Source organism: Clytia hemisphaerica, unplaced genomic scaffold, assembly GCF_902728285.1.
Source record: "Clytia hemisphaerica strain Z4C2 unplaced genomic scaffold, Clytia hemisphaerica genome assembly, whole genome shotgun sequence".
In the NCBI taxonomy this organism is placed as follows: domain Eukaryota; kingdom Metazoa; phylum Cnidaria; class Hydrozoa; order Leptothecata; family Clytiidae; genus Clytia; species Clytia hemisphaerica.
In genome coordinates, this window is record NW_027103839.1 from 191,817 (window position 1) to 215,282 (window position 23,466).

A 23,466-nucleotide genomic window follows, 5' to 3' on the forward strand; every position below is an offset into this window, starting at 1 on the left:
GCATAAATCTGAACCAGACCGAAAATTTGAACTTCCACCAATTGAAACTCCACCTTGTTATTCAGACCCCCACTTTTATTAGATTTTGCAATATTTTATCATAATTTATAATATACTTGGGACCTACAGTAGTCGAAAATGAAGGTTTTTAAGCCCTTTTCAGAAAAAAATCATAAAATGGGAGGGGGTCTTATAAAATTAGATTACGGTGATATTGTCCAAAAATATGACCTACAATCTCACTCCAGTCGTCAGTTTAGTTGTTCACTTATTAGACTGAGGTTATTGTGCTATACAACACGCGATGGTACAGTATTATCAATCCCTTGAAGATGGTACAGATTGACTCTTACAATTAAGCATTAAAGAGTACAAGAATACCTTCTATCATTCAGCAACCAATTATTGCAATGAAAATATTACCAAGTTATTATTTTCGAAGTTGAAACGAACTACCACATGAAGCATATAAATATCTTGATTGCATGGCAGCAACATACATTTTTGTTTTGCAGCATCGTTTTTCAAGTGCATTTCAAAATCAGCCAGTAACTGTCCTTACGTCATGACCCTAATAAAACAAATAGAAATTTAATCAGTATTGAAATCCAGGCATACAAAACGATGTAGAACTAAAAGAGGTTTGTAAAATTGTTGATACAAAATGTTACAAAAACCTATTTTCAAAAATATTTTGAACTTAGGTCAAGACTTTGTGTACTGTAACAAAATTTTAGCTTCTTTTGATGCACAATGGAATAGTATCATCAATAGTCTCGTATTACTGGATTATATTACAAAAAATACTTACCGTGTTGTATTTTGTTCCTTGTTCAATGGATAAAATGAATCTATTTTCAATGAAATTCCCAAAACTTCAATGGCTCAATGTTGACACACATTCAATGTATCCTATAAACATGAAAGCTTTATGAAAATTTAACACACTGTAAAGCTTGCCACCTCAGAGTCTAAAAAGTAATTTCCCTGTTCTACACATTTTTTATAAGCAATCAGGCTGCTAAGGCTTGAGGCCTCAAATTTGTAAATTTTTTTCCACTATCTCGAAAAGTGACAGCTGTTTTAGATGATCTAACCATGGCAAACTATAGCCCTTTGACCCAATACACATAATATGGTATAATATTAGGGGTATTCAAAGCAATTTTATTTGTCTAAAAGGCCTACCTTCAGCTATGTTATCATTTGATATTCCACGTTGAGTTCAATTTAACATCATTTTTTACTTCAACCATGTTATGACAAAATCTTCATTAATTCTAACAGGGAAGTCAGAATAAGAATTTTCCAAAATAAAAGATCTGACAGCTTGCATTCCAACCAACCAACTTTTATTTTATCTCCCGAAAATGGAAAGACAACTAGTTAAAACAAAAGTGACCAGCTTTGGTCCAGGGGGATCAAGCAGTTAGTACAAGACATCATACCAGTTGGTACCTGGTGGTGTGTTATGTGAATTTGATTTCCTTACAAAAATCTTAAAATCGGTTTGCGGGCTGTCAGAGAAATTTATTATCTAAAATATTTCCTAAAATGTTGTAATCTCCTATTGAAAGATGAAAAAATTCAAAGGTTCTAGAGGGACCAGATATTATTTTATCTGATTATATTCTTTTTATCTGTCACTGTAACGGTCGAAAACCTACTTTCAAGGGTAGTACTAAGTGTATACCGTGAGTGGTCCTAAATTCGACAGCCTTGCTTAACCCCCCCCCAAATAACGGGTATGAAAAAAATTCTATGTTTACGAACACTCCCTCTCCAAGTTGAACAATAAACGATTGCAAGAACTCTCAAGACAAATTCAAAACATCTAACAAGATGGCTAGAATGTCAAGATGTCAGATTCGGCTAATGTTTCAGATGCAAATATACCGCGCGTAGCGCGTAGCATAGGGTTAGGGCTTCGCCACCCTGGTGCAAATCCCTAACCCCTCACCCAGCCGGCGGGTGCACCCACCCAGGGGTGCATACGTGTGGTGGCTTCTTCGGAGTAATGGCGATCATAACAGTTAGCCTAACTCGTCAGTCAGACTTTTTTATATATAGTACTAAGACCTTCGTATAAGCAACCTTAAATAACGACTTTTCGGCAGCTGGCTTGGCCTAATGGATAGGGCAATGGTTTTGAAACCTATATGTTCCCGGTTCGAGACCCTCTTTGGTCACTATTCAACTTGAAAAAAGTCCAGCCGGATGCATCTGAAGCTTTAGCCAAATGTAAGATATCAATAATGTAATTAAAAAGTGTGAGTTGTAAAAGTAATTACTGTATATAATCTCTCAGTTTAGTTGACACTTTGTTGGTATCTTCATTGTGTCACAGCAAAAAATTTTGTTTTAATTTCAGTTTGTATCTTTGAAAGGCCACGTCGGATTTAGGACCACTCACGATATGTGTGATGATGTTACCAGCTTCTTACGAAAAGGAATTTAGATGACATGTCTCGTACTAGCTGCTTGACCCCCTGCTTGGTTGATTATCAAGAATTCCTGTATATACATTACACATTTTAATAGAGAAAAAAAATTGGTATTAAAACGTCCTTGGTGGAAAACTTTTGAAAAGGAGGCTTTCACCTAGGGGGTGGGGCACTGATCTAGACAGCCGACAGGGATGTGCCGTTGGAGTTTGAAAAGTGGACCCTGTCAGATATGAATTTTCGGCAAAATTGGGACTCTGTCATAACGAAAAATTTTTCACCCTGAAAAGTGGCAAAAATTAATAAAGTAGATGAAAAATTAAACGATTTTCTGATTTCCAGCCTGAAGATTGTCCAAAATAGTCAAAAATCTAAATTTTTGGGAACCTGTCATATACCGTGAGATTGGGCAAGTTGCATCAGTGGAGGCTAACATGCATAGCTCTCGAATGATTGACCTGGCTGGTTGGTCATTAAAATACAACATTAAATCAAAACAAAAATGGTAGAGTACTACTACTAACAGAGCAACAGATGCTAGCCAATTTTTATTTAAAGTCGTCCTAAAGCCTAAAGCATCTTAACACCTAGGCTTCTGCTCATCCTCTAGAGAAAAAAGTATTATAAAATATATTTCTATATAGGAGATATATCTATAGAGGTTTGCGAATCAAACTACATAACACCCCTCTCTCATTGCATTCTCGATAAATTTTCCGATCCAAAGAGGGGTTAGCCATTTCAGAACTCCTTTCGAATCTCGAGTTATCGCATTTTGTTTTGTTTTGATGTCGTCATCCGACTGAAAATGGCTAAAAATTCAGCCAAATTTGAAAGTCGTGCTCAAGCTTTATAAACCCTCTCATCTCATTCCCCATAAAATTCCCGATAGAATGAGGGGTCAACGACCTCTCAACTCTTCTTCAAACTCGAGATATCGCATGTTTTTCTATTTTTATGACGTCATCAACTGAAAATGGCTGAAAATTCAGCCAAATTTGAAAGTTCTACTCAAGCCTCGTAAATCCTCCCATCTTATTCTCCATAAAATTCCCGATAGAATGGGGGATCAACGACCTTCAAACTCAAGATAGCGAATTTTGAAGTTTTTTTACCAAACCTGTGACGTCATTGAGTCATTGAGAAAATAATTATAAAATCCATGTTTCAAGTGAAATGATTTCCTAAGTAGACTATTTTCTTTTTTATTTAGATAAAATAAAATGAAATGTCTTGAATTGTACAGACTGTCTGTCACTTCTGCGCTAAGTATCTTATACAAAATTAACGATCTCCAGATTTAACATTTCTTATCAAAAATAGATAGAGATAAAAAACATTTGACAGCTTTGGCAGAAAAATTCACTTTTCTTTAAAAGAATATTACAATTTTCGTTTAGGAGTTGATTCATAAAGGGACACTCTGTATCTACCAGACTAAAATGTTATCAAAAATTAATGTGTTAGTCTTTGCAACAATAAAGAGGTGGAAAGACCACATTTGATATAAAGCCTTTCAAATGTGAACAAAATTTGAAAGAACAGCTATTTACGTTAAAAATGTTCTTCTTTGTTTAAGTATAGGAGAAAAACTAAAAATGTCATAAAAAATTATAATAAATATGAACCCTTTAAATATTGGATCTCAAAAGTGGAAATGTTAATAGTGGAATATCTTGAGGGTTTTAAAATTTTAGTCAAGCAAGATTTTCAATCACATGTTACCTACAACAAATGGAAAATGTTCAAGGCAGGTCAATTTGAAAACTAAGGAGCTAGTGAACAGAATACAATTTTCGAAAAGAAAACTTAAACTAACGTATATAAGATACATAAACAAAATGTCAAGTAACATGGTATGGACGGAAGTTCTTAAACGTCTTTTGAATCATCATAGTGATCAAGTTTTAATACGACTTTTCTATTATCATACCACACATCGACATCTGATGGTGTCTTCTAATTCCTCGACTTACCAAATAAGCTTGTAATGACATCATTGAAGACAGTGAGGGTATGCTGTGCTGAAGAGTACTCAAACGTTATTTCGCAAAATGTTGTCAACTTAAACTTCTTCAACGGAAGCGAACATTTGCAGGGAGCACAGAATATTTTCTTACCATTTTTGTCATTTGGTAAAGACATCTTCTTTTTACACAAAACACAAACAAGATACCTTTCAATTTTGATAGCTAGGACCTCTGGACAACACATAACCTTTAAATCGTTCAGTGGAATCTTTTCCCATTGATATTTTTCTGCATCTTCTATAATATTGATCTCCGAATTCGTTGTCGTTGTAATTGTAATGTTCAATCCTTTAAAATAAGCAATTGCGCACTTTGATATTTCAAGAGTTGTCATGATCGGAATGGATGTAATCAAATCTCCCCATACTGAAAGGATTATCGAATCACCGGCATCGTCAACAAATTTGGCGTGACGCACTGGTCCGTTGACAGAATCAATATGTCGCGATTCATCGGTCCATCTTAATTGCCATTTTACTGTGAAGGTAACATTTGGTTTTTGAGTCAACAATTCTGCAATAGAGATGCTTGTGAGCTCTGCTGGTTTAAAGTTAAGTTCTCTGGCTAATGGAGTCGAAGAGCTGCCCGTTTTGTCATTAAAGAAGATCTAGCCACTTTTAATGGGCGATACGCTTTGCAACAGGATTGGTTGTTCTTTGGATAACAGGGATTTAAAAAAACTTGTGGTCGTGTTTTATTGATTCCATGACCCTCACTTTGGAGGTCACTGTCGGGGATGTTTGCAACATTACGTCAAAATATTTATTGCCCCGAGCATTTTTCCCAGTGCATTCATCTCCAACTTCAATGATATAGCCCATAACATCTATAAATAAGAATACAAGAGCAGTAACTAATTGATATTGCAGTCTTACAGTCCACATTAATAACCTGGTCTGTGTAAGGCGATCTGTTTTGCTTGCTTACGTACGTACTATTGGCTTATATTTTAAGAACTAAGAATATTTCTTTTTATTATAAACAAGAGTCTATCTAGAAAAATAAAACTTAACTATACATACATGTAGTATTCTATTTTATCTTATATTTACTTTATAACCCAAATTTTTTGGTAATGAAAGAGATCACGAAAAATTTTGTTTGTTTTGCAATTGACTATTTCAAAGTTTAAAGCAAAATAATTCCTGATTTTAATTTTCACTCAAATCGGTGAAAATTTTGTAATTTTTTCGGAATTCATGCAGTCACAAAACGATTATAGCTGAGGGCCCTATTGATGTAAATTATAACTTAGGTTTAAACTGCCTCAGAGTAGGATACAAAATATACAGTGATCAAAATGCAGTTTTTGTCTAAAATACAAATTTCATTAACCTTGTGGTATAGCTTATATATCCTACTCTGAGAAGACCAGGGGCGGATCTAGGATTTGGAGGGTACCATGGAAAAACTAAATTTGCTCTATATAGAGGCCCCACCATGGTTGGGGCAGACGGGACAGAAAATTTTTGAAAATAGGCTCTTCTAGATTGGCTAAAACGGCAACCTTTTATCAGGTTTACATCAAAATTTTAGTCGGAATACACCTTTCCCGAATTGTTTGGTTTTTTCGAAGGTCTTCAAACCATATTGAAAACTATACATTTGTATTCCTCCTATAAAGACAAGTGCATGCTGAAAATTTGAGCTCAAAAGCTTTTTTCTATCAATTTTTATGACTGTTTTTATTCAAGGTGAAATCCCTTATAAAAACTAAAATATACAGCCCGGCCTCGTTCCCATGTAATTCTATTGTTTATAAAGAAATTTCAAATCAAAATAACTCAAGAACCGAAAGTGCTTAGTTTCGCGACATACAATTTTATGAAACTAAATAGAAACATTCAAACATTAAAACAAAACAGTCAAAAAGCCTAAATAACAATTCGGGAAAGGTGTATTAGTATGAAAAGTGAATGTTTTTTCTCACAAAAACCATTAATGGCTTCTCCTAATCTTTTAATCTTTATAAACCTCGAAATGTTCTTATAAAAAAGTAATAGATAAAATACAGTATTATTTTGCTACTTAAGGCTTTCGTAATCATGACAAAATTCTTATAGTTAGTATGAAGTAATTAAACAAAATCATTCTTTCTTTGTATAATAATAAAAAAATAAAACAGAAACCATATAAATATTTAATGAAAAGCAAACAGCAAAAGAGCAAAACAAAGCCATAATTTTTTGAGAGTTTTATCTATAGCTGTACTGTGTATAACAAGAAAAGTGTGTGTATAGAGTGAGGAAGATCTTCTATCAAATTATTGTTGTTTTGATATTTGAAATTATAAAATCTTTTCCATGAATTACATTTTATTACATTATATATACCTACAAATATATTACAAATTCCCACCAAATAGAAATTCTTGTTGATACAAAAAAATATTGTATCTGTTTTGAAATTTATGTTACAATCTCGAATTCCAAGAGTTTGTCATTTGACTGTAAATCCCATGTTGTAATTTGATCAGTCCAAAGGCTCAATCTCGCTGCCTCCTGAATTATATGCAAAGTTCTATGATTACGCAAATGAATATAATTAATACACACATCCAAATTTAAAACTAGCTACGTCAACCAGAACAGAGTCAAGTTTCTAAGCAGTCAGTATGCTAGATGATGTGGAACATTCAGACTGTGATTGACTGCGATAATCTTGAGGATCACATTGTTTGTATATGTAATTTTTTATGAATTTCAGAATTCAGTTCTACAAAAACAAAGAATCCATTGGCATTAATTTTCAAGCCAGCACATAAATAATGTTTTCTGCAACCACATCCTTGTTTTTTGGCATGACCTTTGATGTGTTTGTACCCTTCATGTATATCCTGTTAATATCGAGCTATCAGTCCTTAGTAGGTTGTATTGATTTTATAAGCCAAAACCAAAACAAAGCCAAGTGAGCAACTATCAAAAGAAATCTCCTGATGGTCATTTATTTTTATTTTTATCTGTTCTTTATTTAACGTTGGTAATAAAAAATAGTTACAAGTACTAATTAAATCCAACATGACATTCGAATATTTACTATATAGTAAATAATATTTTAAAATTTAAAAATACTAGAATATAGAACAGAGTTTGCATGAACAATAGATTTTGGCCTTGATAATTTTTCTTTTAAATTCAGCCAAAGATTCAATAGTTTTGGGGTCTTCGTAAAACTCCTTCGATAGCCGCTCTTCTGGTCGGTCTACTCCTTGTGCTTTCAACATGCTTATCTACTTTTGGTTTCTCCTTCAATGTCTTTTCTGCTTTATCTCCACCAGGGCTCTCAATCTCCAATTTAATCAGCTTTTGTTCAGGTCGATGGACGGATGTTGAATGTCCTTGCTTCGATGTCATTTTAATTTTTGCTCCTCTGATCTTACCGTCCCGACCTTTCATCAACTCCTCCACTGCTCCGGTTCTCCACTCTGCTCTCGGTACCATCTTTTCTCCCTTTACCAAAATTACTTCTCCAACGTGTAACGTTACATTGTTATCCGTGTTCTTTCTATGAATTTTATTCTGTCGCAATTCTTATAGGTAAATTTTCTCGAATCTGTTTTTAAAGCGCGACAGAACGTTTTTCAAGTGTTTCATTCGTTTCGAATGGGAATTTTCTAGGAACAAGATTTCTACGTTATCGTTTTCTGAAAAATATTCTTTCCAAAAATTAAATGGTTTGGTGAAATAGTCTCAACAATAACATCTTCGTTGACATAGCACAGTGGTCTGCTATTGATAAATGCCTCAATTTTATATAGAATGGTTTGTAACTCTTCAAGCGTTACAAGAAATTTACCCAAAGTTTTCTTTAATGATAACTCGGGTAAGTTATGGCCTGTCCATTCTTTTTGCGTTCGCACACGCGGTATTTGTCTTTGAAAAACGCGTTTACTGAATTCCTTATTCTGATTGGTGGGTCTTTTGATGACGATGCGTTTTTCATTATGAGATATATCTGTCCTGCGGTAAACCGACAAATTCGGGAAATCGAACAAGAAGCTTCCTGCAGTTTTCTATTTGACTGAAATGGGAGCCGCCATTTTATTTCTTCGGGAGGTCGTCAGTAGTCCGACACTTTCTAGTCCGACAGTAAAAATGTCCGACGTTGTATTTGACGAATGCGTCAGTATTCCGACAACAATTTTGTCCGACAACGGGTCAAAAAAAAAAACATATACAACTATGATAAAACGAGGAGGCACATCTTTTGTGATTTACAACCCTACTAGCATAATTCTGAGCATGCATAAAGTAACCTTTGAATTCTTTTTGCTATAAATTACCTTTATGCAAATTTGATCGGTCCTTTATTTTAATTATGTTGAAATACTGCCAAAATAAACTTTTATTAGTATTATCTCAGTGAAAAACCCTTATTCAACATTCGACACTCTAAAATCTTTCGTTTTCGGACAAAAGTAACGTCGGAAAAAAAGACTTCTAAGTTGTGAATTTATTTTATAGATTCGGACTATTTTACTGTCTGATTAGAAAGTGTCGGACTAGTGACATGCACCCATTTCTTCGAGCTGTTTCAAGAATATTTCAAGAGCATTGTCCTCAAACATCACTTCAACCATCAAGTTTTACATCAAATCTAAGGGGTATCAGGTATGGAGTCATTATTTATGATTTAGAACTTAAATTGAAAATAAATTTGATATTTTTAGCTGTAAGACGACTAATCAAAGTTGGTGCTCGATGTTGTTGTGTTGTAGCCTCAGTTGAATTTCTCTTGGAGCTTATTCAAATCTTTTTTCTTTTCCATCAGACGAAATATAAACCTAGCGGGAATGTCCATGTTGTACAATAAAGTCACTTTTTTTTTTTGGAAACAACACCCAACAAGTGCACAAACAGTTCACCAGCTTATGTGCTTTCAGACAAGATGAAATGACTGAAACCATTTTTATACTAGGCTGGTCTGGTAACAAGATTCCCTTATCATTTTCCTTATTTATCCCTCACTTTTCTCAAAAAAATGTATCATCATAGAATAGAGATGTTTGCCTATGTTTACAATTTTAAAATAAGCTTTCATAGTAGACAATTTGATTCCTTGTATTCTATATCCACAATAATTAATTATTAACAAGTACCGTGAGATCGGGTAACTTGCATCAGTGGAGGCTAACATGCGTAGCCCTGAAATGATTGACCTGGCTGGTCATTAAAATACAAAGTTAAATCAAAACAAAAATGGTAGAGTAGAGCTACGACCATACGGTGTCAATCGAATGAATCGAACGCCGAATCAATCGAACGAAATTGAACGCAATTGAATAATTGCAATTCGATTGACGAACGCAATCGAATATACGAACGCAATCGAATATTACCCAGGATTTGCTGTTCGATTACGTTCGGTTGTATTCAATTACGTTCGATTGATTCAATTGTATTAGATTTTATTTGCTTTAGTAGGGTACTTAAGCGCTTGGCCGCCCATGCTAAGAAGCTCTAACAGAGTGATCCAATTTAATTTGGAAAAAAAACAAACTCATGGAACATAATCATAATCAAACGAAATCGAAGATTAATCCAATGTAATTGCCAATCACTCGAACTAATCGAACATAGTCAACAATCAATCGAACACAATCGAATATTACCCAGGAATCGGATGTTCGATTGAGATTCGATTACGTTCGACAATCGAACCGCAATTATTCGATCGCATTCGATTACGTTCGATTGGTTAGATTGCGATTTTTGTTCGAAGTTGTTCGATTGACACCGTCTGGCTACGAGCAGAGCTGCGTAGTTCATTTGTTTTAAAATTTTGCCACTTCGATTGGTCAGTCATTTAATGGCTATGCAAGTTTTCCTCCACTGATGCAAGTTACCGGACTTCACAGTACATTCTCAGGCGCTGTCAACCAACCAATTAATTGGAAGCGAGGCAAAAAATTTGTTTTTGTTTTTTGAAAATGAAACACTAAATTGAAGACAATAGGTATAACCCAAGGTTTATGTAATCAAATTGATCAAGAAAAAATGAAGTACCTTCTATTAGATTCTATGATTGAATTTTAATCTTGCGATTGACTTCAATTAATTTGATAATCGAATTATTTGGTTGACATCGCCTTTTGACATCAATTACAATCAATAATCGATATAGATATAATAATTAAGGTCCAAAACATTGTGACCTAGTCTAAAACACAGTGACTATCGGTTATCAATCGATATAGATCGATTTAATGTAATCAATTAATAAACGATATCAGACGATATATAATCAATCATATTGATAGGTATATACAATCGCTAATATCGATTTGATCGACAAGTTTGAAAAACTTAGAAAAATTAACTATAGATGAAATGATAAAATAATTAATGTCCAATTGTATTGGGTTGTAATTGTGTATTGGTTGGTATTTTCAGTTTCGACAAATTTTAATTTTTTTTTGTGTTTCTTTGAGGCTTTTTTCACTGATGGCTGACCCTGGAACAAGCTAGGAAGAGATGACCGACTGATTCTATAATTGAAGTTGAGTTGCTTTTCTTCAAACGGTAATTTCTAGGTAATATTTCTTGTACTTGCACTACTTTTTTAAAAGCATAAATAAAAAGTAGAAAAATATTATAAATTCAAATTATACTTTTTCTGACTTGAACAAGCCTTTTTATAGCAAGACAGTTAAGTCAAAAACCCCTATCCAAACTTTACCTCAATTAATTTTTTTGTAGAAATTAGAAATGAGATCATTAGGTTTCTTTGTTCATATTTTTTTAGGGATGCTACATGTTGAACTACAAAACAAGATTTAATCGATTCAAACTGGGAAAAAGAAAATCATCTTACAAAAAGGTATATATGTTTATAATTTAATATTATCTTGTAACATATGCATAGTATGTTGGCTTTACCCCCTTCACATACATAGGCTTTTGAAATTACCCCCCCCCCCATCCCCCAGATTGAAGGGTTTATACATAAGCAATTGTTTAAATTAAGGGATTCTTGGAAAAAGTATATTCAACTTCAACTTCCTTTTGTGTTTGTTGATGAAAATACAGAACATCCAGCCAAAGTTTCGCTGAAATTTGGTTCTATTGAAAAATGTTGATTTGCACTCTCAAGACTCTAATAGACAGGTGGTCTGGAATTTTTTAATAAAACTATTGACCAAGGGGTGTTATAAGAATGTCTCGAGTGGAAAATTATAGAAAGGCTGCTTATGACCGCACCCTCCCCTCAGAGCATATGTACTTTATAAGAATGGTCCTAAATGATTTCCATATGTTCTGTTTTCAAATGAATTTAGCCATGTCACAAGTGTTCTAGTGGAAGTTTAAACACTCAATATGCTCTAATTTCAAATTTTATTTTCATGTCTCAAAAGCTAGTGGAAGAAGTGTCTGGATAGCAATTTTTATGAAACTTGATCTCTAAGGAAGGTAAGGATATTTCAATTTGAAATAATTATATGAAATTTTTGGACTGTGGTAATTTTTGCTAATTATTTCAGGGTACACGAACTGTGACAAGGAGTTGTACATAGTTTATATTTCTAACACCTCTTTTAAGGGGGGTCTGAACCATGTGAAAATTTCTCTAAGGAAAGGAGATCCCATTGGAAAGGAATTGATATGAATTCTTATTTTTCTGATCAGGAATGGAGACTTTCGGTATTTGTAAACAATCTAATAGGAAATTTGCCCAATTTATGACCCATTCCCCATTTTTAGGCAATATTAGTGTGGTATGTGAGTGGTAAGCAGTCAGATTGAGAATCGGAATTTTTTAAGATTAGGGGTTGCCAAGATGGGAAGATCCGACCCATCCACGCTATGAAATTATGTATGTTATGTAAATTTTATTTCTCTTTTTCATTCTTTAGACCTTAAGGAATTGGATCGGACAGATTGCTCATCGTCTTGTGACTTTTCGACGTCTTGTAGCGATCAAATTCGTCAACCTTTATAACATCAATCCCATGTACTATTGGCATTTGGATTTGAATTTTTGTTAAGCACCATATTTTATTTAAATGTATCAACGTCGAACAAATTTATATGAAATAATTATTTTCAAAAGCATTATTGAAAAATCTTCAGCTAATTTCTTGTCTTTTCAATTCAAAAACTTTTGGACTCTTAAAGCATCAAAGTATAGCCTGCTATGATAGCGCAATGTAGAAAATAGAATTACTTATTTTGGATTTTTAGAACCCTTTTTATAAAGAAGATGACCTGCTTTTCTAAAAAAATTTTCAAAATAAGAAAAACCCAAAAGCTCAACGCCCGACTTGCACTTAAAACTGGAACCCGAGGGCCTTATCTTCATTTGATTTTGAAAAAAAACGAATTTGATCTAGTATCTATGAGTGACAGCAGAAAATCTAGGAGGGTGAGCATGGGCTTATCATCGGATTCGAAGTGCTAAACCCAAGTTGACTTAACTTGCACTTAAAATCAGAATCTGAGGGGCTTATATCTACATTTGATATATAAAAAAACAATTTGACCTTATTCGCACCTTTCCCTGGGGGAAATGTCCAATTGGGTGACAGTAGAGAGTTTAGGAGAGTCAGCATGGGCTTAATCATCGGAATTCGAAGTGCTAAACCCAAGTTGACTTAACTTGCGCTTAAAATCAGAATCCGAGGGGCTTATAGTTATATTTTGATAAAAAAGAAACAATTTGATCTTATTCGCACCTTTCCTTGAGGAAAATGTCCAATTGGGTGACAGTAAAGAATTTATGAGAGTGAGCATGGGCTTAATCATCGGAATTCGAAGTGCTAAACCCAAGTTGACTTAACTTGCGCTTAAAATCGGAATCCGAGGGGCTTATATCTACATCTTGATAAAAAAAACAATTTGACCTTATTCGCACCTTTCCTTGGGGGAAATGTCTAATTGAGTGACAGTAGAAATTTAGGAGAGTGAGCATGGGCTTAATCATCGGAATTCGAAGTGCTAAACCCAAGTTGACTTAACTTGCGCTTAAAATCGGAATCCGAGGGGCTTATATCTACATCTTGATAAAAAAAACAATTTGACCCTATTCGCACCTTTTCTTTGGGGGAAATGTCTAATTGAGTGACAGTAGAAATTTTGGAGAGTGAGCATGGGCTTAATCATCGGAATTCGAAGTGCTAAACCCAAGTTGACTTAGCTTGCGCCTAAAATCGGAATCCGAGGGGCTTATAGTTATACTTGATTTTTAAAAAACAATTTTACCTTATTCGCACTTTTCATTGCACCCCTTCTCGCAGTTCCATTGGGAACCCTTGGTAAAATTGGCCAATATATCGTCCCTAGGTGGATAAAATTATCCTCCGCAATTATAGTCCCCACTGAAGATAATCAAATTAACCAATGCTTACTGCACGATATTCACTATTTTCCCCATCGCCACTGAATTTTCTGACTTTAAAACAAAAGAATCCCCATTCATAAAAAGATATATCCATCGCCAGATCGAGTTTTAATCCGTTATTTTTATCCCACTGGTTAAAAAATCCCACCGGGTCTGTGAGAAGGGGGTGTTTCATTGTATCTGTGACAGTTAATCAACCCTCTGAATAAGTCTAACAATTTATACGCTCCTTTGCTAATGGCCACCACGTAATAAGCAAACCAAACTCTCATCAATAGATAATAGAAGGATTAGTTTCATTTCTATTTGATGCCAAAACAGGGGCTGGGGTTTAAGATGGAAAATCTCCTTATGTTTCGAAATTTCCACGGCTTAGAGTAAAAGTTCAAATCTTCCAGGGGGTTAGGATTTCATCTAGTTTGTCCATCCTTCAATTTAAAACTAACCTATCAATTGAAGATGGAACTGATTTCCCAAAAGATTTAGCTCTATTTTCAAGGAAAACTTCTAATGCTTCTGATTTCTGACCCTTTGATAGAACTAAATAAAGAGCGTAAATTTGACGGGATTCTCGCTAAAACGAACCCTTTGCAACGAATATTTTATCTAAACGCGTCTCGTCACACAGCAACAACTAAAAAGGATAGGCTTCAAAAATGAATGGTACTTTTGGAAATTAGAAGAATGTTTATCCTCTTGTGTTGTAATTTTTAACTCTATTAAGAATATAAGTAGGTTATAAAATGAAAATTTATGAAATAAATATTTTATATGAATAATTTATGAATGCTACTTAATTATTATGTTACATTGAAATTCAAATATTACAGCCTAATTAGTTTAAAATATATTTGCTAAAAACTACGATACAAAATACATAATGTCCCTAGCCCCCCCTTGAGATTTTGAAAAAGAATGTTCCCCTTCTCAATCCCTCCTTGAGAGGTTTTGGTGCCAAGATTGGCATTTTTTGATGAAAAAGCTATGTCTCTGAAAAAGATACGTTTTTACAATGTTTCCTAGGACACTATGCGAAAAATTGAGGTCTATTAATTATACGAATGATAAAATTATGAAATAGTGGAACCATGTTTCAATAATGAAACAATCCTTACTTAATAAAACATAGTAAAATGAAACGGATAATGATGAAACAAAAGGTTCAAATTTGAAAAAGCAGACAAATAACATGCATTTCTTCTGGATTTTAAATAAGTTAGTGAGAAAATGAGTGATTTAGAGACCATACTGCGAAATCACCGAGTAACCAAAAAAAATCTTATTTCCCACCATCTTTTCCCGGCTAAAAATAATTTTCCCATAATTAAAGAAGTAGAACCGTAACTAACTATAGAGCTATGAAAATAAATAATGATACAACTTTTCTAGGAAATATATCTTTGATCTAAACAGATCCAAAAGATAGTGAAGTTATAAAAAGAGGAAACAAGATGTTTTATTACTTGCCGCATGACTTTAGGACAGCGACACAGTGTTTAACTTTATTTAGAGATGGAGAAATATCTTCGTTCTTATTAACATCGTCATTATTGGGTTCGAAACCATGATCTTTAAAGAATTTCCCTTCCCACTTTTTCACCAATTTTTTCTGTTCTTCATGGATGGTAACAATTTGAGGCCTTAATCTGTTTTGGATTGTCCGACATATCTCCATAGATCTTTCATTTCTATCGGTGCGGTTCTTCATTCGGTGATGATCAAAGTTTTTGATGTCGTCACACATACCGAACAAGATGTAAAGTACTCGATTTAAGGGTGTGTGACAGGTCGTGTTTGATGGTATTTACTGAAAGAATAAAATAATTTTTGAGAAAACATTGCAAAATAATCGTTGACTCATTATTTTTAGCATTAAATAACTTTTAAACAGAAGTAGTCTTAAGTTAACTATAGTTGTACCCATCATACAATGCACCTGTTTTTGCTTTTAGCCAATGAGATGATTTGTTTAATCGAAATTTTGGTGACTTTTTATAGAAAGCAGCTAACCGTAAAAGGTGTATTTACCCGGACATTCTGGTCTCTCGCTCTCAACATTTACAGCAACCTCAATGATTTCCACGCGTTCTTCTTCTTGTTCTTTCTCTCGTTCTTGTCGAGGACTTTCTTTTCTTGGCTCCTCAACTTCTGGATCATCGTCTTAGAAAATGAAATGTTATAGGTGTGAATGAGTGGTGGATATGCAGGTTTAATATCTTTTCCATTTTATTAGAAATTTTTATTAGAGAAAAATGAATCACCCCATAGCATTTAATTATGATCCTCCCCACTTTATGGTTTTAGTTATGATTATGAAAAAGAAACTAATATACCTTCGTCGATGTAGCTGCTATCCAATAGTTTCGCAGCAACGCCGTTCCTTTTACACCTTTTCCCAGTCTTGCTTCAAAGGCTCGTAAAGCTAAATTAAAGAAAAATAAAATTTCATTTTATGACTGATTATGACCTTCATTTTCAGAGGGAAAATCACAAAAAAATCACCATCTCTAATTATAGACCCCCTAAAATTAGACACAAAAGAGTAAAGGGATCCATAATCACACTTCCGATAGAATCACACCTCTGACTGGCCAGGGGAAAAATGAGCAAAGTAACAACAAAACAGTTTTACACCCAAAAAATAAAGTTAACTTACTTCTGAAGCATTGTATCAGTAAAATCCCTCAACTGTGGACCTTCTTTGTGAAAATCATCTGCATCTTCACCATCCAAAAATTCGACATAATTGCCGTCTCTTTTCCACCAAATTCCTTCATCGTGTTTCAAAAAGTCACTGATTTGTTGTAGGAAGGCACGCCAGTCTTGACTTTAGAACTCACTTACCAAAAACTTTGCATTTGAACCACGTTCTAAATAATAATAATAACATCTTAGCCATTCAACAGAAAAAATATCTTGTATTATAGCTATGTTCTAATTATCTTAAAAGAAGGCGAGATAACTTCCCTGGAGTATTTCAGTCTTTACTGAATAATTGAATTCTAAACTTATAGTTCAATTTACCTAGGCCTTTAGCAGCTTTGCTAATTTTGCTATCTACACCAGATTTTCTTCTACCATTTCTCTGTTGAAAATCTTTCTCTGCTTGAACTCTAAAATTACAAAATCTACAATCGAAACTTACATTCATATGCATATGTCACTTAATATTTCTTAATAAATACAAATAACATCAAAACCACTTTCTGAAAGATTTTTATTTCTCTAGGCTAAACTTTTAAAAAATCACTTCCAACAAAGAAAATACTAAGACTTAAAAACGTAAAAACATTGATAAACTCTAAATTTCCACTGAAGGATTGGCCTTGTCTGAAATAACGTAAAAGTCTACCTTACTATACCAACATCACGAACTGATTCTACTGATCTTCCTGATGTGGCCAGACCTATCAATCGCAGCGTTCCAAATAGTCGCTCTTCACTTTCCGTGTGGAGAGATGAAGGGGCGACAATTCTTTGAACAAAGGCAAAATGATCGATGATTGAGTGATAGTATTCACCATAAAACTTAGATAATTTTGGATATTCACCAAAGATTTGTTTACACCTAATATAGACCAGGCGATGACTCACGGTCGCGCCACCTTTCGATAGAAAAATTACCTTATTGATTTTGAGGACTCCAACGTGTAGTATTAATGAATTCGAGGGGTTTACGGGCCAAATCGGTCCCGTTTGGGTTCAACAGGGGGTCATTTGAAGGGGAGTGACAGTTCAAAAACAAATTTTTGTGCCTGGGGTAGGTCACTGAAAACTTTAATATCTTTTGAAATATTTACTCAATGGTGCTGAAACTGAAAAATTTTGACTACAGTACATTTTACAGACCAGAATTTCGAATTTTTCAATTTTTTTTGAGAATGTTTCGAAAAAATCACCTAAAAGTTTTTCTACAGACCTCAAAACTTTAAACCAACTTATAATTTGAGGTTTTTTAGGAGCCCTAGGCTATAAACACCAGATTTGGACACCTAAGTTGAAAATGAAGTCCTTCAATGTCTCGTATAGAGGCATATTTTATCAAATTAGGTTATCCGGGCAAGTCCGGGCAACTTTTGAATTCTCCATAAAATTCCAAGAATATCGTCTAAGATATCATTCCCTTGACATTTTTTAAACTTTACAAATCTTTTGTTACGTAGCTACAAATAATTCATGCTAAATTTTAGAGATTTAGATAGATCCAGGCATTTTACACACCAGAAAAACCAATTGAGACAGTAAATGTTCAATTGCGTTTATTCACCAATGTCCTCATCATCACTATATTCTTCATCTGAATTTTCAAAAATGTCACCTTCAATATCATCTTCAAAATCATCGTCATCTTCGTTCGAAACCACATACTCGTTCATACTATCAGGAAACATTTCATCCGTCCATAAGATGTCCCAATCGTCAGTCCATCCATGTTGAGTTGGGCTGGGTAAATCGATCATAGCTGTTCCAGATGACTTCCAAAGTTTTGCAACAAAGTTCGTTCGTTCGAAGTGAAACAAAAACGTTCTAAGACAAGGTGGTATCAGTGAAAGGTCGGCAACTTGTTTTGACTTGAGATGTTTCTTTTCAAAAATTTTGAACCTGGCGTCGTTGACACATGACTTGTTTGTCGAGTATAAGTGACAGACAAATTTCTCAAAGTTGGATTTTTGGTCGTTTGAGAGAATCCATTCGTCTCCAAGACTGGCGAAGATTTCGGTCCAATCGTTGTTCACGTCATTCATTTTGTCCCAACATATTTGCTTGCTCTTTCGAAAGAAGGCTGACACATAATCATTCCCAGTGAAAGCATGGAAACCGATCAAAGCATTCTGCTGCTCTGGTGTTAAAGTGATTGAGTCTAGCCAGATCTTCTTTCTCCCATCACCGTTCCCTGTATCTATCAAAACACGAGAATTTCCAGCCAGCAAACCAACAGCAATCACAAGGATATCTGTATCTCCTGATGGGGAACGAATGCAGACATTTCCTTCGCATTCCAGGGCGTCCATTGCATGTAGAACGACTTTGGTATCTGCTTCTTCTTGGTTAGATACAAGGTTATCCACATTCAACACGTTCTCAATCGTTACTTTTTCACAATATTCATCTCCAGACATAATGATAGCGTTGCAGTTTAATATGTCCAGGCATTTCTTTGCGTTGGCTTTGATGAACTCGAATGTGAGCTTGATAAATTGTGTTTTGTTCTCACCATTCGAGTAGAATCCATTCAAGTCACTCGGTATCAATGTGTTGAAAGACTTGATCAAGATTCTCTGGGATTCCGATGCTCCACGTTTCTCTCTCTCCCCAGCTTTAATGCTGAATTCTCGGTAACAATCCGCAACGAGGTCAACCCGATTGTGACCTTTCGGTAGAGAGGAGAGAAGTTTGATGATAAGTTGAGCGAACGTTTTGGATTTTCCTTTTGCTGTTATCCGAAATTGAGCGATTAGATCAACAATTAATGTGCAGCATGTTCGATCCCCAGGATCTGGAATGCTGGATGGTAGGATGATATCAATTAGCTGGCTTTTTGTATTTCCTCTTTTCGTTCCATCTGGAAAAGCCAGGCTTAATGGAACAGGACACAATGGGTAACATAAAACGTTTCGGAAATCGATAGGGATCTGGAGCTTTGAGGAAATGGAAAGAAGTTTTCCAAGAATGTCTCGATTGACTCTAATAACATCTTTCGCATGGTCTTTCTTCTTCCGCTTCACTTGTTGCTGTTTGAATAGTGTTGGTGTTTGTTTGTGGATTGGCGCATGGAATGGTGTTTTGCCGGATTGAATTCTTTCATTCCAGAATGTATCCATTAGTAGCTGTCCTTGCTTCTTGATGTCAATTAATTTGCTCACATCTCCATTGTACTTCTTCCCTGAACTGAGGTTGTAAACTTCTTCCTCCTCAAGGAACACACTGAAAGGACTCCAATAATCATTTTCAAGAACATCGATGATTTTGGTGACGTGGACCTCCGATTTCTGGATTTCCTTTTGACGAAGAGGCTTATAATCATTTTTTTCCGGACAAACCTGCCATATCCAAAAGATTTCTAGTGATTAGAGCCATATTCGGTCGATTCAAACACCATTTGGTGACGTTGTTGTGATCACTCGAGTAGCCTTTGACTCCGCCTGAAAATTTGAATTTTGGGAATCTTAGAAGAATTTACACCGTTATTGATCAAGTGCTTACACGGGCGTTTCTGTAGAAAAATTTCTAAATGAATTCGCATTGTGACAAACTCTCCTTATTACCTAACAAATATAAATGAAACTAAATCTTTCAGTAGTTTCGTAAGACAATGTTAGCACGAACAATAAAAAGTTTTGACATACCAGCAGTTTTCGCATCTCTGTTGATGGTTTGTTCGCCTCGTTGATCACATGCAGTGGCCAATGGATACCGATCTTGAGCTTGAATAGACAATCCATTCTTCACTAATTCATTGTACTCAGTTGGTTGTGTCTGTTTAAGGTGTTCCATTTGAGAAACGTAATAAGAACCATACCTAGCAGAAACGAAAAGATAAAATGACGTGGCTGGTCCGGTAATAAGGTTGAAGTAGAAAATAATTTGTTTCTTACATACTCTTAGTGATAGTTGAAAATCGTTTTCAAAGGGAAACACCAAAATCTAGTTCATTACGAATAAGCAAGTAAGTGAAATTTAAAGGAAAGTAGTTCAAAAGTACTGTAGCAATAAATAGACAAACGAAGATGCACACCTAGCATAGTTTCGTTTATTCATGATGAAATACATCGGGATGAATTCTTTCCAGCAATACATCAAAGTTTCAATATCATTCTCTTAGATAGCGGTGTGGGCCATGACTTGATATCTCATCAGATCCATGTATTGAAGCCAAAACTGGGCTGTTTTGCCAAGTGCTCCTTCCCTTGCAGATTCACGAAATAGTTCATATTTAGTACTGAAGCAATCGTCAATTGTGAGATTTTCTGGTAGTTCTGTCATCGTGATCTCGTCCAAAATAGCCGGGATTTTAGGTTTCTTCGTTGTAAGGAATCTTGTTAAGAAGAGACGTTCAAGTGCTTCAGAGAATGTACTTTGCATGTGCCATGCTCTATTATAGTGCGATCCTGCTAGTGCACCGTGCAAACTACAGAGACCAGATTCATATACTGCGTCCTCGAAGCCGGAACCAGCGACAAGCGATCCAATGACCTGAATCAAAGGAAATTATTATTATCCTGGATTATTTAATGTATGTTCGTTTATTTTCTAAAAAAAACATAATATTTTTATGATAAGTTAGGTGCGAAGTCGGCAAACATAAAAGAAATAAAATGTACCTGAAAGTTTTATTTAAGAAAGTGGAAGCTTCCAAGGTGAATGATTATGTTTTTAAACAGAACTGGGTTGTTCCAGATTACCAAGTAGGCGTTAATTGCAGCGCCGACATCCAATGTGATGTTGACCAGTTTCATGTTAACCTGTTAAGCCAGACTCTGAAGGTACTGCATGTAGTGTTGGATGGTTCGGTAATCAGTGACCTTTGAATTTAACGGAGTTAAGTACGTTTCGCTTGTCTTCGAGAGGGATTCAGGTTTGGTTTTTCGATGCTCAAGTTTGAAACCCTTGAATATTGGAATGGCTTGATCTACTGAATATATTTTTCTGAGGTAAATCCATATCAAGAAGGCTGTGTTAAACTCAATTGACTTTGGAGTTATTTCAGCTCTTTCGGAAAAGTTTGAAGGTGGTTCCTTTTTCTTGTTGATGGGCACGGTTTCGATGTTTACATCCTCTATGAATAGTTTTCGACTCTTCCTCTTTGGAACAGATACTTTGGTGGTTCCTTTTATCGCGTTTTGATTTGGTCGCTGGAAAGCAACTATGTGGATAGTGTTAATGAAGCCTCCTCCTGACTGCTTGTCAACTAGAACGTCGAAGTTGTCCACCCAAAAGTGAGAGTTCTCGAAGAATTGGCTGCAAGGGTAAAGCGAAACCCAGTTTTGCTTTCTCTTGTGCAGCTTCTGCGTATGCAGTCTCCACGTTGCACACATAATCGTAGCTGACACAGCTACCCAATCGAAACAAAATGTCAATGATCTGCCTGGATCCAGACAAGCTATGTAGTCCAAGTCCCAAAAGAAATTGCTTTTTAAGGGGCACTTTACGTTGAAGAACATTGTACATAATATCTTGCGCTAGACAGTTTGCGATTATGTTTATATTTGGTGTACGTTCACCAGATGGTTGAAGCAAAGACTCGACAAAGAGTACTACAGATTCAGGTGGCTCGAGCTCAGTTGAATCAAGCTTATTAGGGTCAGGTGGCCACTCTTCCATTGTATAAGAGCTGAAATTTTCAAAAATGTTCTTTCTCAGTACTTTGGCTGCATTTTTTATCGTTTTCTCATCGGAATGTAAAACAGTATCCGCAGTGAAATATTCACTCGATATAACAATGCCAGTTAATGTTTTATTTTGTTGACTCAAAAAACATATCTTGTCACCAAAATCCTTTAGTTGTTAATTTCCAATCCATAAATTTCGTGAAGAAGTTTCATTGTTGCTGGCTTTTTCTCATTTATTATTATGTCACTGACATACTCTTTGACTTCTTCGTAATTCGACTTTGAATAGCTTTGCTTTGAGGTTTCTTCTTCTTGAGGTATACTTTCTTTTGTTCGCAGTAATGGTCGAGGGTGAAACTTTTATAACATGGCTGATGAACTTTAAATTCTTTCGCGACGATATCTAAGTGGGCAATTTTGTAGTACATTGGTTCGTTTTTGGCTTTTGCTGTGGATTTGATCGCTGCTTCAGAGTTTTTAGTGGTAATTTTGTAAGTCTCGTATCTCTTCTTTTTACGATGAATTTGTTTTTTGCCACATAATTGACAGAGATTTGGAAATAGCCCGTTCGGAGTGAATTATAACGCTCGTTCTTGCTCAGGATTTGAAAATCGCGGTGACTTACGACTCGGTTCTTTAGATTTTTCTGTTGAGTATCGTTTATCTCCTAAGATTGACGTGAAGCTGAAACGAAAAAAGGGAGCGATGCGTTAGTTGGATATGGCATTTAATTGCTTTCATTTAAACCAAACGTAAAACTAAAAAATCGCCCTGTGAGTCAAATACACTTGCGAGGGAGCCAAATATTTTTATTTTTCCGATAGTCATTTATAAATTAAATTCACTTACAGTTTATAACATGGACGAGAGTGGATACCATGCGTCTGAACATTAAATTCCTCTGGAAGCTGTTTGATTTGTTTTAGATGAAGATTGGCACCACCAAGTTGTTCACGTTTATTTTTCGCCTCCAATAATCGGGAAATGCTGTTGTCAGATAATTTATTGATTTGATAACAATAATAATAATATTGAATTACCAATACAATACATTTTACACACTACTTATTTGTAAGAATCAAATTTGAATAAAGCTGAAAATTAATTCAAGAAAAATTCCTATTTTTGAGTTTTTTATTGAAGTTTTCAATTCAACAATTGTATCAACCTCCAGCCATCCAGATTTTTAATCTTATTTAAACTCGACGCAAAGACCCGGACCATCTATTTGCCTAGTCCACTCCCGTGTGTCTCGGTTATTCGAACCGGAAGTACGTTGTAAATATTTCACGTACTCTTAAAGTAACCTGTTTGAATATTTCTCAT

At 35.0% G+C, this 23,466-nt stretch overlaps 1 protein-coding gene and 1 long non-coding RNA gene across 2 annotated transcripts; both read right to left on the reverse strand.

Annotated features, from left to right (window-relative positions):
• Positions 1-299: 299 nt before the first annotated feature.
• LOC136807452 (uncharacterized) lies at positions 300-1,339 on the reverse strand. The gene is made up of 3 exons (XR_010846676.1): positions 1,189-1,339; positions 812-912; positions 300-571 (listed from the first exon to the last, which is right to left on the reverse strand). It is a non-coding gene; the product is annotated as an uncharacterized lncRNA (long non-coding RNA).
• An 18,136-nt stretch (positions 1,340-19,475) lies between these two features.
• Positions 19,476-20,937, reverse strand: LOC136807363 (uncharacterized). The gene is made up of 3 exons (XM_067063938.1): positions 20,547-20,937; positions 20,158-20,330; positions 19,476-19,953 (listed from the first exon to the last, which is right to left on the reverse strand). Exons 1-3 carry the CDS (start codon positions 20,606-20,608, stop codon positions 19,832-19,834), a joined length of 357 nt encoding a protein of 118 aa, XP_066920039.1. The 5' UTR covers positions 20,609-20,937; the 3' UTR covers positions 19,476-19,831.
• Positions 20,938-23,466: the final 2,529 nt, after the last annotated feature.

Bases quoted from the DNA above. Each gene is read 5' to 3' on its own strand.
- LOC136807363 (XM_067063938.1), bottom strand. From the start codon at position 20,608: ATGTATTGCTGGAAAGAATTCATCCCGATGTATTTCATCATGAATAAA. The intron at 20,331-20,546 runs GTGTGCATCTTC...CGTTTCTGCTAG, and splicing joins AATAAACGAAACTATGCTAG to GTATGGTTCTTATTACGTTT. The intron at 19,954-20,157 runs GTATGTCAAAAC...TCAAATTTTCAG, and splicing joins CAGAGATGCGAAAACTGCTG to GCGGAGTCAAAGGCTACTCG.